The sequence below is a fragment of the Oncorhynchus clarkii genome, chromosome 5, assembly GCF_045791955.1.
Source record: "Oncorhynchus clarkii lewisi isolate Uvic-CL-2024 chromosome 5, UVic_Ocla_1.0, whole genome shotgun sequence".
Classification (NCBI taxonomy): Eukaryota; Metazoa; Chordata; class Actinopteri; order Salmoniformes; family Salmonidae; genus Oncorhynchus; species Oncorhynchus clarkii.
The window spans coordinates 71,632,181-71,650,300 of NC_092151.1; the positions used below are offsets into that span (position 1 = coordinate 71,632,181).

Here is an 18,120-nt window from a genome sequence, read left to right on the forward strand (position 1 = left end):
TTTAATAGTCCCGAGGGGTTAGTCAGCTAACTTTCCTAAATATTCTGAAATAACCTTTACTGTTTTAGAAAGATGAGCTTGAAGTTGGCATGGTCTAAATGACTCAATAAGAAAGCTGGGTCCAGGAAACCAGCTCATAATCGTTGAAAGAATGTTGTTGGAATTCACGAGTTCAATGACAGGAATGAACTTTCTGCCTTTTGAATCTGCCACTCAGATGACAGTGGGGAAAACCCCTTTAAAACATTGCTTCATTTCCAGGCCCTATGGACGTAGGAGGACAAGAGACGGTGTACCTGTAAGTTGGATAGAAATAAATGCCACATTGTGTAATTTATCACAGGTTTTCTTGTCTTGGGTTGTGAATGTTATTGAGCTGTCACTGAGTGGGTGTGTCACAGGCATCTGTGTGTTTCTCTGTAGGTGTAAAGAGGAAGCAGATATGGTGGTTCTTCCTCCTCCTGACCTGTATGCAGACATCCGTGACGCTTAGTAGACTTCAAACTACCTACAGGTGAGTTACTTTACAGCTCCAATAGTCACCACTGAGCAGAACCGTTGATCAGTCAATAAGGCATTGATGACGTCTGGGTCTGTTCTCTCTTCTATGAGCAGCTGGTGAACACAGGAAGAACGGCAAGATGTCTGTCATCGCCATGACAATCACTCAGATGACGGAGGCTTGTAGAATCTGTCTGGACAACCTGCAATCGGATGGACTGTTTCTGTTATTGTTTAGGCTGGGATTCAATCTGAGCACTCTAGTCGACAATGCAGCCTTTTAAGGTAACCGTGTTCAGAGATGGCATTCAAGATAAATGCTGCAGTTGTCGGCAATTACCTTTAAATTTGAAATTACTGTTAAATGTCAAGGACACTATAGCGCGGTTTTGGATTGAAGTCTGTCCAGGGTTATGGAGGATGAGATGAAGGGCATTATACAGAATGTTTAATAGAAAGACAATTATGCGATACCATTGGTTGAGGTTCCACTGTATCTTTACAAGTGTCTACGTTGGAAATTGCTAGGACAACTCACTGTATCCACCTACTTCTGTGTCTCAAATGACACCCTATTCCCTGTCAAACTAAGTGACAGAGGGTTAGCCAAATGTAGTGCACTACACAGGGAATAGGATGCCTGCCATATGAGACTTGTCTTATTTTTTTTATGCCCAGTGAATTTCCCATAAGTATTAAAGAGATGTAACATTTAGCCTCCAGCTCTGCTAGTTGTGATCTGGTGGTTCATAAACTCAAAGCAGCGATCTACTGTATAGGTCAGTTTATTGTGTTTGACAAATTCTCAGTAAAGTGCAAATCAGAACAACACCATGCAGTGCATGTAACACAGACTGAGGGGGAGGTGTGACAGTGACAACACACCTTAACCCTTACAATGGTAGAGTGGATGTGTGTAAATATCTTCCCCTTGTATGAGAGAGAACAGGGGTGTTGCTGTGGGTAATTGCATGAGTCTTGCAGCAGGGAGCAGAGTTTCTCCCTGGCCCTGTAGTGGCTACAGTCTTTATTTAACTAGGCAAGTCGGTTAAGAACAAATTCTTATTTTACAATGACAGCCTACCCCGAATGACGCTGGGCCAATTGTGCACCGCCCTATGGGACTCCCGATCACGGCCAGTTGTGGGATACAGCCCGGGATCAAACCAGGCTCTGTAGTGACATCACTCTATAGCAGTGTTTCCCCTATTGGGTGCGAGTTTAGTTTTTTGCCTTAGCACTACACAGCTGATTCAGATGTTTAGCGCTAGGGCAAAACTAAATGTGCTCCCTTTTGGGTCCCCAGGACCGAGTTTGGGAAACACTGCTCTATATCTATCTAATATAGATAGGTCTGGGTTCCGTATTGAATGTATAGTCTCCATACAGAGAGAACAGAGTGCACTCACTGCTACTTAGGATAGAAGAGAGGTTTAGGATATTTTCTCTGTGGCTCAAAACACACTAACAGATCACCTTCATGGTACCAGAACACAAACACACACTAGTATGAATCAGATCAGCCAGAGCCCAGTCCTCACTGGCTCGAACAGGACAGACACGAGTTGAAGACTGTAAACCACCGGGCAAATAAAGGGAGATTTGTTCCATTTTATAAACTGGGTGGTTCGAGCCCTGAATGCTGATATGTTATCAGACCGTATATCATGGGTATTTTTACTAGCAAAAAGGCGCCTCGGGGTTTGTGGTATATGGCCAATATACCACAGCTAATGGCTGTATCCAGGCACTCCGCGCTGCATCAGGCTTAAGAACAGTCCTTTGGCCATATACCACACCTCGTGCGTATTGCTTAAATAAAGACCAGAAAGCTACATATGCAATAATTTTATACAACTTCTAATCAGTCAGTAGTCTCACATCTATCTCTCCCCCTCTCTTGCTCTACCTATAGTTATATTAGTCAGATCTCAAGTCGCTTTATTTCTCCAGGTAAGTTGACTGAGAACATGTTCTCATTTGCAGCAACAACCTGGGGAATAGTTACAGGGGAGAGGGGGATGAATGAGCCAATTGTAAACTAGGGGTTATTAGGTGACCGTGATGGTTTAAGGGCCAGATTGGGAATTTAGCCAGGACACCAGGTTAACACTCTTACGATAAGTGCCATGGGATATTTAATGACCTCAGAGTCAGGACACCCATTTAACGTCCTATCTGAAAGTCAGCAACCTACAGGGTAGTGTGCCCAATTGGGATATTTATTTTTTTAGACCAGAGGAAAGAGTGCCTCCTACTGGCCCTCCAACACCACTTCCAGCAGCATCTGGTCTCCCATCCAGGGACTGACCAGGACCAACCCTGCTTAGCTTCAGAAGCAAGCCAGCAGTGGTATGCAGGGTAGTATGCTGCTGACTAACTATTGACAAACTACAGTATGTCTTCTCCTCCTGACCAATCAATGGCAAGCTCCGGTCTGTCACTCCTTTACACACACACGTATGGTTTCCATTCTGTTTCTACAAACAAAACATTGCCACCAAGCTAGAAGCAACATTTGTGTTAAGGCACCTAGAGAAAGGTTCCGTGCCGTAGAGTCCTCTGAGGCTCGCTACAGACACACTTCCCTCCCTCCGTCTGGTAGCCACGTTAGCATCAATGCCAACTAATCCACAGAACAATATTGCCAGTCAGCTAGCCTCCTCTCTACGACCTCATCACCTAAAATCTCTTCAAACATCAGCAGTGCTTCAATAATCAGTAACCACACACACAACCTTTAAAACAATTTGTTTTGGTATGTCATTCAATCAACATCTCCTCAAAATGATAGTAATATAAATATATATGGGTAACAATCTGTGTCATTATAAAAACCATTTAAAATAAAAATTAAATGTGTAACCTAACATAGTAGGCATAAAATAAATGTCTTAGCGGAGTTCACACAACCGGTTTTCAGCGGAAAAGAAAGCTAAGTTGAATTAACTGTATCCCTGAAAACCGGATGCTTAAAATTGTTTGCAATTCTGTTATGGTGATGGCTATTCCGCAGCTGATTGGAGGTTGAGAGTAATGTGGGAGGAGCTGCCCATACAGTCTATGGGATGAAGTAGATTTGACCTAACGTGACCCTGCCCCAGCAAGTTTGATCTCTAACCCCTAACCTTTCCCATGGCAAGACTGGCTCTCGACAGACAGGAAGCCTAACCACAGATCTAGAATCAGTTTCCCAGGCCCAGCCCAAACCTATAACATAGGGAGGTAACAACACACAACTGACCCTAGATATGTGGTTAGGCGGACAGTGCTCTACTAAACTTAGGCCAGGATCACATCGATATCAAACTGTCTAACTACAAGGCTCAGGGCAGGGTTCTGTTTTAGAGGTTATGCAAGTAGGACCTGGAGTTTTCCTGACTTCACGTTATCCAGCGGGGTTAACCTTCTCTAGCGGGCCAGTGTGGTGATGAGACTGGCACACATCTCAAAGAAGTCCATGGTGTGGCTGCCCTGGTGCGGGGTGGAGGTGATGAGGGCAGCGCTGGTGCACAGTGACCCAGGCAGGGAGGAGCTGAGCTGGGGGAGATCCACGGCAGGTAAGGCTGAGTCCACACTGAGTCTGGGTCTATGGAGCCCTGCAGTGGAGCCTGACCTCTGAGGGGTGGAAGAACCTGACTTAAATCCTACTGCCTCCATGATGTCATCTGGAGAGGGGGAAAGGAGCAGTAAGGAGAGGAAAGGTTAGTGTTTGTTTTTGTAGCTACTCATCTGTACTCAGTAATTGTTGTACAATTGTAATAACAGGAAAATCTAAATGCTGTTGTTACACACCAAAGCAAACTGTCCTTAGATACCTGGGTAAACTGTAGTAACTATACTTTTTAAACTTATTAGAAAGATCTAAATGCTGTTTAAAAAGTACAGTTACTACGGTTTACCCAGGTATCTAAGGACAGTTTGCTTTGGTGTATATTATAACATATGTCATGTTATAGAGCTGTTGTACCATCGATGCTCTTGAAGTCCAGCAGGTAGGATCTGTTGTCCACCTGGTACAGCTGGAGACTCATCTTCACCAGGTTGTCTGTTACTGGGTTCTTACTCCGAACACGCAGGTGGTAGGGGTTCACCACCTGCACATAACACACCGTAACATGTACCATATACACACACACCGTAACATGTACCATATACACACACACACACCTTAACATGTACCATATACACACACACACCTTAACATGTACCATATACACACACACCTTAACATGTACCATATACACCTTAACATGTACCATATACACACACACACACACACACCTTAACATGTACCATATACACACACACACACACACACACACCTTAACATGTACCATATACACACACACACACACACACACACACACCTTAACATGTACCATATACACACACACACACACCTTAACATGTACCATATACACACACACACACACACACCTTAACATGTACCATACACACACACCTTAACATGTACCATACACACACACACACACACACACCTTAACATGTACCATACACACACACACACACACCTTAACATGTACCATATACACACACACACACACACCTTAACATGTACCATATACACACACACACACCTTAACATGTACCATATACACACACACACACCTTAACATGTACCATATACACACACACACACACACCTTAACATGTACCATATACACACACACACACCTTAACATGTACCATATACACACACACACACACACACCACACCGTAACATGTACCATATACACACACACACAACACACCATGACATGTACCATATACACACACATCTTAACATGTACCATATACACACACACCTTAACATGTACCATATACACACACACCTTAACATGTACCATATACACACACACAAAACACGCACACACACTTTAACATGTACCATATACACACACACACCTTAACATGTACCATATACACACACCATGACATGTACCATATACACACACACACACACAACACACCTTAACATTTACCATATACACACACACCGCGCCTCACCTTCCAGTCATACTGTAGCTGTCTCATAGCCCTGTAGACCTCAGCCATGATGTCATAGGGTCTGCTCTGACTCCTGATGCCCAGGTGCCACTTGGCTTTCTTCACTGCCAGGGGTTTGGCTCTGGTGGTGTTGAGGGCATCCAGCGGGCAGCGTGCCTGCAGACAGAGAGAGGAGAGAATCTTTCCTTTTCCTCAACAAGCAGCAACAAATACATGAGGACAAGACTGCACGCAAATATACTATACTGCCAATGTTGCATTTACATTCCAACAGTGTTGTTTTTGAGTGCTAGACTGTTATTACAGAAGAAGCACTTCATCAAGTGTTTACACTTTAGAGGTATTGTATCTGATTTTATATAAACAGACACGACGATAGTCGGTTTAATTAGTTCATAAAATAGAACCAAGTACAGCTGCTTGCCTTAGGGCTGTCTATCAGCAGGGGGGGCATCCTCTCTGGGTGTGGTTTGACCCCGGGAGGCAGGGGCATGCCATCCTCCATGAAGGAGCCCTGGGGAGGGCTGGAGGCCAGGTAGAACTCACTGGCCTGGGTCATGATACGACGGTTATCTATAATTAGATGGTATGCTACCGCCAGCTGGTCCTAGAGAGAGAATGAATGAGACAGAGAGAGAGAAGGAGAGCGGAAAGGAGAGAGGGAAGGCGAGGGAGAGAGCAAGAAAAAGGAGGGAGAGAGGTGGGAGGGAGAGAGGGGAGAGTTGAGGGAGAGAGGGGAGGGGAGGGAGAGAGAGGAGAGTTGAGGGAGAGGTGGGAGGGAGAGAGGGGAGGGAGGGAGAGAGGGGAGGGAGAGAGAGGAGAGTTGAGGGAGAGAGAGGTGGGAGGGAGAGAGAGGAGAGTTGAGGGAGAGAGAGGAGAGTTGAGGGAGAGAGGTGGGAGGGAGAGAGAGGAGAGTTGAGGGAGAGAGGTGGGAGGGAGAGAGAGGAGAGTTGAGGGAGAGAGGTGGGAGGGAGAGAGAGGAGAGTTGAGGGAGAGAGGTGGGAGGGAGAGAGAGGAGAGTTGAGGGAGAGAGGAGAGTTGAGGGAGAGGGGGAGTGTGTTTGTCTGTGTACTGTATGACTAAGAATGTTTGTTTGCACATGTCCAGTATGTACCTGGGGGTCTCCGCTGTACAGGCTGGACATCACCTCAGACTCGGTGCTCTCAAACTTGTCGCACACCTCCCTGACGGCCTCCTCGTCCAGAACCGTAGAGTCATAAGACAGGTCCTCAGGAAACAGGTAGCCTGGCAGGTCCTGCTTAAACCACTCATGTTCCCTACACACACACAAAATAAGTTACTGTCCATGATTCTTCTATTCTTTCACTCTGGACCAACCTTGAACCAACACAAACCAGCATGTGGCTAGGTTTGCCAGTTCTATCCCATTAAAAACATCAGCATCATCAGTAGGGAAGGTTAGAGGTCAGGTGTTACCTAATGTCTTTAATGGTGGCTCTCTTCAATGGGTCAACCTGCAGCATGAGCAGCAGCAGGGAGGCGACGGGGCGAGTGAGGTATTCTGGCATATAGAACACGCCCCCTCTGATCTTCTTAAACAGCGTGGGAACATGTTCGTCATCAAAGGGTAGAGTCCCACACAGCAACGCATACAGGATCACACCACAGCTCCATATATCCACTTCAGGGCCAGCATATAACCTGTTACCAAAGCAACGCATACAGGATCACACCACAGCTCCATATATCCACTTCAGGGCCAGCATATAACCTGTTACCAAAGCAACGCATACAGGATCACACCACAGCTCCATATATCCACTTCAGGGCCAGCAAATAACCTGTTACCAAAGCAACGCATACAGGATCACACCACAGCTCCGTATATCCACTTCAGGGCCAGCATATAACCTGTTACCAAAGCAACGCATACAGGATCACACCACAGCTCCATATATCCACTTCAGGGCCAGCATATAACCTGTTACCAAAGCAAAGCATACAGGATCACACCACAACATCCTAAAGCAACCATACTCAATTGGCAAACCGCAGGGTCCAGATCCGAACCCGGAATTGTTATTTGCCTGTGCTACAGACTGCATATCGGTCTGGTAATACTGGACTAGTAAAGGCCCAGTGCACTACTTTTGTGATTTAAAAAAAAAAAAATGTAAAAAAATAAATAAATAAATATAGAAGAAAGAAATATAGAAGGTAGATCTGTTCTATGTGCTCTATGTAAATTTGATCAGGTCACCCAAAATGTTACATATTGCAGCTTTAAGGAACTCGGTCAGGTTGTAATAGTAGAATGCAAAAGGTGCCATTTCTAAATTTGGTAGTGCATTAGCAGCTTGTATTATATGAACACGCATAAAACATGGCAAAATGTGTCAAATTGCATGAAAATAGCTTTAAACTACAACTTTTCACTCTCCCAACAAGAAAGGTCTGAACAGTTTGTGTCATGGACAGTACGCGTGTATGTGTGTGTTTGTTAGAAATCTAAATGGTGCAGGTAGCGGAGGGTCCGATTATTCCTGGAGAGATCAGATGGGTCACGAGGTGGGTGTTTGTTACTATGCCAATAAATGCCAATATATCCATCCAGACTTTTGCCACCTAGGCCATTTTTGTGTCCGGACATTCTCAAATAGTATTTGAGTACCCCTGTCCTACAGTATCAACCTTAGGACCTGCATACGTACAACCTAAACACACAAAATCGGAGGGCCTGTTGTCCGGACCTCTGGCAGTCTCTATGGGGGTGCCACAGGGTTCAATTCTTGGGCCGACTCGCTTCTCTGTATACATCAATGATGTCCCTCTTGCTGCTGGTGATTCTCTGATCCACCTCTACGCAGACGACACCATTCTGTATACTTCTGGCCCTTCTTTGGACACTGTGGTAACTAACCTCCAGAAGTGCTTCAATGCCATCCAACTGTCCTTCTGTGGCCTCCAACTGCTCTTAAATGCAAGTAAAACTAAATGCATGCTCTTCAAACGATCGCTGCCCGCATCACTACTCTGGACGGTTCCGACTGAGAATATGTGGACAACTACAAATACCTAGGTGTCTAGGCTATAAACTGTTCTTCCAGACTCACATTAAGCATCTCCAATCCAAAATTAAATCTAGAATCGGCTTCCTATTTCGCAACAAAGCATCTTTCACTCGTGCTGCCAAACATACCCTCGTAAAACTGACTATCCTACCAATCCTTGACGTCATTTACAAAATAGCCTGCAACACTCTACTCAGCAACTTGGATGCAGTCTATCACAGTGCCATCCGTTTTGTCACTAAAGCCCCATATACTACCCACCACTGCGACCTGTATGCTCTCGTTGGCTTGCCCTCGCTTCATATTCGTCGACAAACCCACTGGCTCCAGGTCATCTATAAGTCTTTGCTAGGTAAAGCCCCGCCTTATCTCAGCTCACTGGTCACCATAGCAGCCCCCACCCGTAGCATGCACTCCAGCAGGTATATTGCACTGGTCACCACCAAAGCCAATTCCTCCTTTGGCCGCCTTTCCTTCCAGTTCTATGTTGCCAATGACTGGAACGAACTGCAAAAATCACAGAAGCTGGAGACTCATATCTCCCTCACTAACTTTAAGCACCAGCTGTCAGAGAAGCTCACCAGATCACTGTACCTGTACATAGCCTATCTGTAAATAGACCATCCAACTACCTCATCCCCATGCTGTTATTTATTTTGCTCCTTTACACCCCAGTATCTCTACTTGCACATTCATCTTCTGCACATCTATCACTCAAGTGTTTAATTGCTATATTGTAATTATTTCGCCACTATGGCCTATTTATTGTCTTACCTTATCCTACTTCATTTGCACACACTGTATAGACTTTTTCTATTGTATTATTGATTATTGTATTATTGACTGTATGTTTGTTTATTTCATGTGTAACTCTGTGTTGTTTGTCGCACTGCTTTGCTTTATCTAGGCCAGGTCGCAGTTGTAAATGAGAACTTGTTCTCAACTGGCCTACCTGGTTAAATAAAGGTGAAATATACATTTAAAAAACACCTTCCAGAGATGACTTCAGGAGCAGCGTAGTTGGGAGATCCACAGCTGGTCCTCAGGAACTCCCCATCTGACATCATGTTTGACAACCCTGTTAACCAGAGCACATCATTTTTTAACAACATTATCTTCAATATTAAGTTCCTGAAGCTATCTTGGAACTATGTTAAGAGAGGGTTAGTGTTAGGTTGTGCCATGGTTAGGTCTCTAGGCCGGTGTAATGTTTTTATTCTGCTTTACTAACCCAGTCCTCTAAGCTCCACACATGCTGCGCTGATCGGATCAACTTCTCCCTAACCTTATCTCACCTTAACTAACCCTCCCAGGATCTTCTCTCTTCCCTCCTCTCTCTCGCTCTTCCCCTTTTTCTCCCCTTCTCTCGCTATGATCAAGTGACACAGGGCCTGACAGGGCTCCTTGCCAGAGTGGATATCAGACCTGCCTTTTGCTAAGCAACAACCCCCTTCCTCCAAACACACGCACCCCACCAAAGCCCCCTGTCCAGAGTAATCAGAGTCATATAGGTGTCACTATATTCTAAAAGACAAGTGGTTTTGTTTGACATTTGCTACTGCTAATATAGTGGCTAACTCAATTTGTTATGTACATGCATGAGTGTGTGTAGCATACCAAAATCAGCTATCTTGGCGTTCTTGGAATGGTCCAGCAGAACATTCTCAGGTTTGAGGTCTCTGTGCACCACCATGTGTCTGTGGCAGTAGTCTACCCCTGAGATGATCTGTTGGAACAACCGACGAGCCTCTTTGTCTTCTACCTAAAAACACACAATATGAGGTAAAGAGTAGGAGGTTACTAGATTATTATATTCTAATGATACTACATACTGTCACTATGACAAATGTCACCATATAATGGCCTCTGTCTATATCTATCAATCAATCAATCCAGACAGTCCAGTCAGTCAGTCGTATATTTCATTGACGGGGCTGTAGTGGAGAAGGTTGAGAGCTTCAAGTTTCTTGGTGTCCACATCACCAACGAACTGTCATGGTCCAAACACACCAAGGCAGTCGTGAAGAGGGCACGGCAACACCTATTCCCCCTCCTGATAATGAAAAGATTTGGCATGGGTTCTCAGATCCTCAAAAAGTTCTACAGCTGCACCATCGAGAGCATCCTGACTGGTTGCATCACCGGCTGGTATGGCAACTGCTCCAACTCCGACCGCAGGGCACTACAGAGGACTACCCTAAAAAGACCCTAAAAATTGCCAAAGACTCTAGCCACCGCAGTCATAGACTGTTCTCTCTGCTACCGCACGGCAAGTGGTTCCAGAGCACCAAGTCTAGGTTCAAAAGGCTTCTTAACAGCTTCTACCCCCCAAGTCATAAGACTCCTGAACAGCTAATCAAATAGTTACCCAGACTATTCGCATTAACCCCCCTCTCCCCCATTTATACACTCCTGCTACTCTGTTTATTATCTATTCAGTCACTTTACCTCTACCTACATGTACATATTACCTCAATTAACCCCCTGTATATAGAGCCGTTACTGGTATTTTGTTGTTGCTCTTTAATTATTTGTTATTTTTCTATTTTTATTTGTTTACTTCAGTTTATTTAGTAAATCCTTTAACACTTATTTTTTCTTAACTGTATTGCTGGTTAAGGGCTTTTAAGTAAGCATTTCATTGTAATACCTGTTGTATTTTGTCTCTAAAACTAAAAGCATTGTATTTGGAACAACACACTCACTAAACCCTAAACCTCAACTAAATCTTGTAATAAATCATGTGGAAATTTAGCAAGTTGAGATGACTAAACTGATTGGAGTAACACTAGATTGTAAACTGTCATGGTCAAGACATATTGATACAATAGTAGCTAAGATGGGGAGAAGTCTGTCTATAACAAAGTGATGCTCTGCCTTCTTAACAACACAATCAACAAGGCAGTTCCTACAGGCCCTAGTTTTGTCACACCTTGACTACTGTTCAGTCGTGTTGTCAGGTGCCACAAAAAAAAATTTTGCTATTAGCTCAGAACAGGGCAGCATGGCTGGCCCTTGGATGCACACAGAGCTAATATTAATAATATGCATGTCACTACTTTTATTTATGAGATGTTGAATGCAAACTACTGGCACACAGCTTGGACACCCATGCATACCCCACAAGACATGCCACAAGAGGTCTCTTCAAAGTCTCCAAGTCCAGAACAGACTATGGGAGGCACACAGTACTACATAGAGCCATGACTACATGGAACTCTATTCCACATCAAGTAACTGACACAAGCAGTAAAATTAGATTTTAAAAACCAGGTAAAAAAACACCTTATGGAACAGCGGGGACTGTGAAGCAACACAAACATTGACACAGACACATGCACACACACGCACGGATGTAGTAATGTAGATATGTGGTAGTGGTGGAGTAGGGGCCTGAGGGCACACAGTGTGTTGTAAAATCTGTGAATGTATTGTAATGTTTTAAAATTGTATAAACTGCCTTCATTTTGCTGGACCCCAGGAAGAGTAGCTGCTGCTTTGGCAGTGGGGATCTAATGGGGATCCATAATAAATACAAATTTGGCGGATGTGACAAATACAATTTCATACATCACCCGTCCGTGTTTGCAGATGTAGTCAAACAGCTCTCCTCCTGAGACATACTCCATCACCATGAAGAAATCTGTAGGCGTACTGATCACCTGGTACCTACACACACACACGCACACACACACACACACACACACACACTTAAATACTCAGGAGAAATGTCAGAAATACACTTGTTCTCTTTCGTTTCCTTCCTTCTCTCACACAGACAGGGGCTATTGTGCTGAATACATTGGGAAAGGCTGAAAGTCTGTCATTTCATTACACTGTTCTGAGAGCAGCCAACAAATGTCTACCATAGCTCACACTGTCACTGTGGCCTAACCCTAAAATTAACACTCCCAGAGAGAGAGAGAGAAAGCTGGAGAGAGCTAGAGAAAGAGAGCGAAAGACATTCGATGCGAGAAAAATAATATTCCTCGAGGCGCATTCAAATTTTTATTGCTTCTTCAATCAGAACAACAGTTTTCAGCTGTGCTAATATAATTGCAAGGGTTTTCTAATGATCAGTTAGCCTTTTAAAATGATAAAACTTGGATTAGCTAACACAACGTGCCATTGGAACACAGGAGTGATGGTTGCTGATAATGGGCCTCTGTACGCCTATGTAAATATTCTATCAAAAATCAGCCGTTTCCAGCTACAATAGTCATTTACAACATTAACAATGTCTACACTGTATTTCTGATCAATTCGATGTTATATTAAATGGACAAAAAACATTTGCTCTTCTTTCAAAAACAAGGACATTTCTAAGTGACCCCAAACTTTTGAACTGTAGTGTACAGTATATATTTACAAAAAATATATAGGGGATTGGAAATGATGCAGACAACTACATTGATGGAAGCTGCAATCTATCTGCAGTATTAAAGCGGATCTACCCCTAAAAATAAAATACACGGTTTTAGCAGTGACATGGTTTATGTGCGTTAGTGGTCGCCAATGGCGTTGAATGCACAGGGAAGACTGAGGCTAAATGTAACATGCCAGGTTTAACAGGTCAGCCTACATTATATTCACAGTAGAAAGGTGATCCTTGGTTGGCTGAGTGCCAGTGCAATGTTTTTCTTTGGGTGGAATTTCAAGTCATCAATATGTTGCTACAACTTGCAATAAGATAGCCTAATGTTTAGAATTTAGAGTTTGTGAGCTAGGTAATGACTAGCCCAATGCGGTACATGGGGCAACCCTCAGCCCATTTATTTATAGCCACTATGCTGCATCAGGTGGGCTACATCAGGCGATAATAATTATTGCTAAATAACACACCTGCCTGATCATATGGACTAATAAGTTATATTGGGCTCATTTCTAGAGGGGGCAATTATAGTGTCAGCATCATGTGTTAGCATATATACAGTTGAAGTCGGAGGTTACATGCACTTAGGTTGGAGTCATTAAAACTGTTTTTTCAACCACTCCACAAATTTCTTGTTAAAACAAACTATAGTTTTGGCAAGTCAGTTGGGACATCTAATTTGTGCATGACACAAGTCATTTTTCCAACAATTGTTTACAGACAGATTATTTCACTTAGAATTCACTGCATCACAATTCCAGTGGGTCAGAAGTTTATATACACTAAGTTGACTGTGCCTTAAACAGCTTGGAAAATTCCAGAAAATGATGTCATGACTTTAGAAGCTTCAGATTGACTCAAATGATGTCAATTAGCCTATTGGAGGTCTACCTGTGGATGTATTTTAAGGCCTACCTTCAAACTCAGTGCCTCTGCTTGACATCATGGGAAAATCAAAAGAAATCAGCCAAGACCTCAGAATTTTTTGTTGTAGACGTCCACTGGTTCATCCTTGGGAGCAATTTCCAAACGCCTGAAGGTACCACGTTCATCTGTACAAACAATAGTACGCAAGTATAAACACCATGGGCCCACACAGCCGTCATACCACTCAGGAAGGAGACGCAGTCGGTCTCCTAGAGATGAACGTACTTTGCTGCGAAAAGTGCAAATCAATTCCAGAACAACAGCAAAGGACATTTGAATATGCTGGAGGAAACAGGTACAAAAGTATCTATATCTACAGTAAAACGAGTCCTATATCGACATAACCTGAAAGGCCGCTCAGAAAGGAAGAAGCAACGGTTTGCAACAAAAATAGAACTGTTTGGCGATAATGACCATTGTTATGTTTGGAGAAAAAAGGGGGAGGCTTGCAAGCCGAAGAACACCATCCCAACCGTGAAGCACGGAGGTGGCAGCATCAAGTTGTGGGGGTGCTTAGCTGCAGGAGGGACTGGTGCACTAAACAAAATAGATGGCATCATGAGGCAGGACAATTATGTGGATATATTGAAGCAACATCTCAAGACATCAGTCAGGAAGTTAAAGCTTGGTTGCAAATGGGTCTTCCAAATGGACAATGACCCCAAGCGTACTTCTAAAGTTGTGGCAAAATGGCTTCAGGACAACAAAGTCAAAGTATTGGAATGGCCATCACAAACCCTGACCTCAATCCTACAGAAAATGTGTGGGCAGAACTGAAAAAGCGTAAGCGAGCAAGGAGGCCTACAAACCTGACTCAGTTACACCAGCTCTGTCAGGAGGAATGGGCCAAAATTCACCCAGCTTATTGTAGGAAGCTTGTGGAAGGCTACCCGAAACGTTGGATCCAAGTTAAGCAATTTAAAGGCAATGCTACCAAATACTAATTAAGTGTATGTAAACATCTGACCCACTGAGAATGTGATGAAAGAAATAAAAGCTGAAATAAATCACTCTCTCAACTATTATTCTGACATTTCACATTCTTAAAATTAAGTGGTGATCCTAAGACATGGACTTTTTACTAGGATTAAATGTCAGGAATTGTGAAAAACTAAGTTTAAATGTATTTGGCTAAGGTGTATGTCAACTTTCGACTTCAACTGTATATTTTTCCTTCATTGGAGTAGGATATCATTTTTAAAAGTCACCAGAACTGAGCTTCTCACAGTCATTCTCCAACCCAAAAATGGTAGATCACTCTGCGACCTGTAATATGCTGTGATATGTGCTTTTGTCAGTTTAAATTTAGGCTAATGCATCACTCCCCCCCCCCTAAACAAACACTGAGTCTATGTGTGTGTATGTTGTACTCACAGTTTGATGATATGAGGGTGTCTGAATAGTTTGAGGTTCTGTATTTCTCGTTTGATCTTGCCCACCACGTCCAGACTCCTGATTTTCTGTCTGTTCAGGATCTTCACTGCCACCTTATGACCTGTCAACTGGTGCTCTCCAACTACCAGACAGACAGGACAGACAGAAACACACATTAACCAACTAGAATGTTTCTGTTCAATTGCTGCAATGTAGGCTATAAGGCACAAATTGTGCTGATGGGACACATATATACACTGAACAAAAATATAAAACGCAACATGTAAAGTGTTGGTCCCATGATTCATGAGCTGAAATAAAAGATCCCGGAAATGTTCCATACACACAAAAAGCTTTTTTATCTAAAATGTTTTGCACAAATTTGTTTACATCCATTAGTGAGCATTTCTCCTTTGCCAAGATAATCCATCCACCTGAAAGGTGTCCTCTTCACGAATAAATCCCAGAATAAATCCCAGTTTGAACTGTATTGTGTGGGCAAACGGTTTTCAAATGTCAACATTATGAACATAGTGCACCATGGTTGCGGTGGGGTTATGGTATGGGCAGGAAATGAACTATGGACAGTGAACATAATTGCATTTTATCGATGGTAATTTCAATGCACAGATACCGTGACGAGATCATGAGGCCTATTCCTCCATCAGCATGATAATGCAAGGCCCCATGTTGCAAGGATGTGTACACAATTCATGGAAGCTGAAAAGGTTCCAGTTCTTCCATGGTCTGCATACTCACCAGACATGTCACTACCTAAGTATGTTTGGGATGCCATTTAATAAGAGAAGTCGGACAACATTCCACAGGACACAATTAAAGCCTGATCAACTATATGAGAAGGAGATGTGCCACGCAAGACAAATGGTGGTCACACCAGATACTGACTGGTTTTCTGATCCACAGCCCTACTTTTTTAAAGGTCTCTGTGACCATAACTGGTCTCTGTGATGCATAACTGTATTTCCAGTTATGTGAAATCTATATATTATGGTCTAATGAATTTATTTAAATTGACTGATTGACATATGAACTGTAAATCAGCCAAATCTTTCAAATTGTTGCATGTTGCGTTTATATTTTTGTTCAGTGTAAAAACCTGTGTAATTAGCTATCTAGCGCGCTCCAAACAAGTGTGTAAACTAACGAGGCACTGGATTCTTTCTCTCTGATATGAAAGATAAGGGACATATCCGCATATGTTTCGAGAACCGGTTTGAAAGCGATTATTGTTGACTTTTCGAAACGTTAAAACACCGCGTTGGAATTGTAATTCACATGGAGCCAAATGTGGGCGAATGTAACCGCTGAAAACACTGCATACGGACATAGAAGCTTTTTTTTTTCGACAGCTAGGGAAATGTGTGCTGTAATGTGTATACTACTCAGCTAAACATTTATTGCCTGATAAAGAACAGAATCGTGGCTGTTTCATAGTAGTCAACTTGACATGAGTCAGAACATCTCTATTTCCACATTACTGGACTAGCTATATCTGTTCACAACAGTAAGTAACATTCAGTTAAACAGGTTAAAGACAACACACCAATTACAGTAAGCCTAAAGCCTACACACATTAACTACAAGGTGAATAAGTCATGTGCGACCTGTCTGTCACGTTGTATTAACATTATTATAGTCTGTCTGTAGCCACACGGTTATTGGCCGTCTGTAACAATATTGTCTGTCTGTAACAAAGAATAAACACGTATTGTTGGCTAGTAGCTGGTTACTCTCCTACTAATGTCTCAAATCTAACACACCACTTGCAGCGCAGTGGGAGAGGAAGGGGAGGATTCTCGAGTGGGGTCTGCATTCGACAAGGTCAAGTTGAGACTGCTGAGGGGAAGACGAGGTCATTTAATGAGGCGTTCTAAATGCTCATTCTGTCCATGCCATGGGATAATTCACACCATGATTTGATTGAGGAATACTGGTGATGATGAGCACTATTTAGCTATGACGTTACGGTTTATTTTAGTTTTAAAATGTCCATAGCCACAAGACAAGTTTAAAGGTCTACTGCCACTAGCAAAGTCAACCTTCGACATTCACTGAAGGTCAGACGTTACAATTACGTGCGAGTTGTTTGTTTACACCATCATTGTTGCCGAAGGTAGCCTAATTATCCATATAAATCCTATCATTACTGATGAGACTGGTCAGGAGGGTATGCTATGCTGCTGGAAGAATTAACCTTAAACAAACCACATTCTCTACACAAACGAAGACAACCTTAATATATTCTAGCCTATTCGTAACCACGCAGCCAAAGCTACGTACTTCGCCTAGCTATCTAAATAGCCCACCACAGAGTTGGGGGCGAAAACACAGGCTACGAGTATTTACACTCAATAACAGCAAACGTCCCCACGACATGACAGTTGACAAGCACGCGACTTAACTCTTTACTTTGCCGAAGGTGCCGACGCCCAGAGTGTCTCCGAGAAGATAATGTCCGATCTTCACTCGGCCGCCTTCGTGTTTCTGCTGTCGTTCTGCCATCTTTAAACGGCTCCGGTAGGCTTGAGCTCTCTGCTCTGTGCGCTGGCTGCCGAGCGCGACGTGCGGGGGAGGTGTGTCCGCGGGACACTGGACAAGCCAACTACTCTCATCTCGAATATCAACAGCGCTCTACCGTGGAGCTCTATTGCGCGAGGGGAGGAGAAGCCTATAGATATAGGCTTTTTTTTGTTAAATATGCCTGGGCCTTGTCAAATATTGGGTCAGAAATCAATTACAGATCATGTAATTTATTCTAGGCATAATGTAAGATAATTAATGTAGCCTGTTATTACATACTGTCCTATACTACAGTATTGTTATTGCCCTGGTTCTCTCGCCATAGTTACATTTACGTTCCC

General features: G+C 43.2%; 1 protein-coding gene and 1 long non-coding RNA gene across 3 annotated transcripts; one reads left to right on the forward strand and one right to left on the reverse strand.

The window, feature by feature from the left end:
- Positions 1-185: 185 nt before the first annotated feature.
- On the forward strand, positions 186-751 carry LOC139409331 (uncharacterized). Its single transcript, XR_011634394.1, has 3 exons — positions 186-298; positions 424-514; positions 616-751. It is a non-coding gene; the product is annotated as an uncharacterized lncRNA (long non-coding RNA).
- Positions 752-893: 142 nt separating this feature from the next.
- LOC139409330 (5'-AMP-activated protein kinase catalytic subunit alpha-2-like) lies at positions 894-17,905 on the reverse strand. 2 transcript variants are annotated; one of them, XM_071154307.1, is made up of 11 exons: positions 17,662-17,905; positions 15,239-15,380; positions 12,141-12,234; positions 10,183-10,327; positions 9,556-9,643; positions 6,971-7,195; positions 6,648-6,810; positions 5,958-6,140; positions 5,534-5,689; positions 4,472-4,598; positions 894-4,169 (listed from the first exon to the last, which is right to left on the reverse strand). In XM_071154307.1, exons 1-11 carry the CDS (start codon positions 17,759-17,761, stop codon positions 3,913-3,915), a joined length of 1,680 nt encoding a protein of 559 aa, XP_071010408.1. In that variant the 5' UTR covers positions 17,762-17,905; the 3' UTR covers positions 894-3,912. The 2 variants fall into 2 exon arrangements, with proteins under 2 accessions (XP_071010408.1, XP_071010409.1); XM_071154308.1 differs by having other exon boundaries at positions 897-4,169; positions 17,669-17,772.
- Between the last annotated feature and the right edge of the window lie 215 nt (positions 17,906-18,120).

Coding starts and splice junctions, on each gene's coding strand:
- LOC139409330 (XM_071154307.1), bottom strand. CDS start 17,761: ATGGCAGAACGACAGCAGAAACACGAAGGCGGCCGAGTGAAGATCGGA. Junction 6,811..6,970: donor GCCACCATTAAAGACATTAG/GTAACACCTGAC, acceptor GTGTGTGTGTAG/GGAACATGAGTGGTTTAAGC. Junction 5,690..5,957: donor TGCTGATAGACAGCCCTAAG/GCAAGCAGCTGT, acceptor CTCTGTCTGCAG/GCACGCTGCCCGCTGGATGC.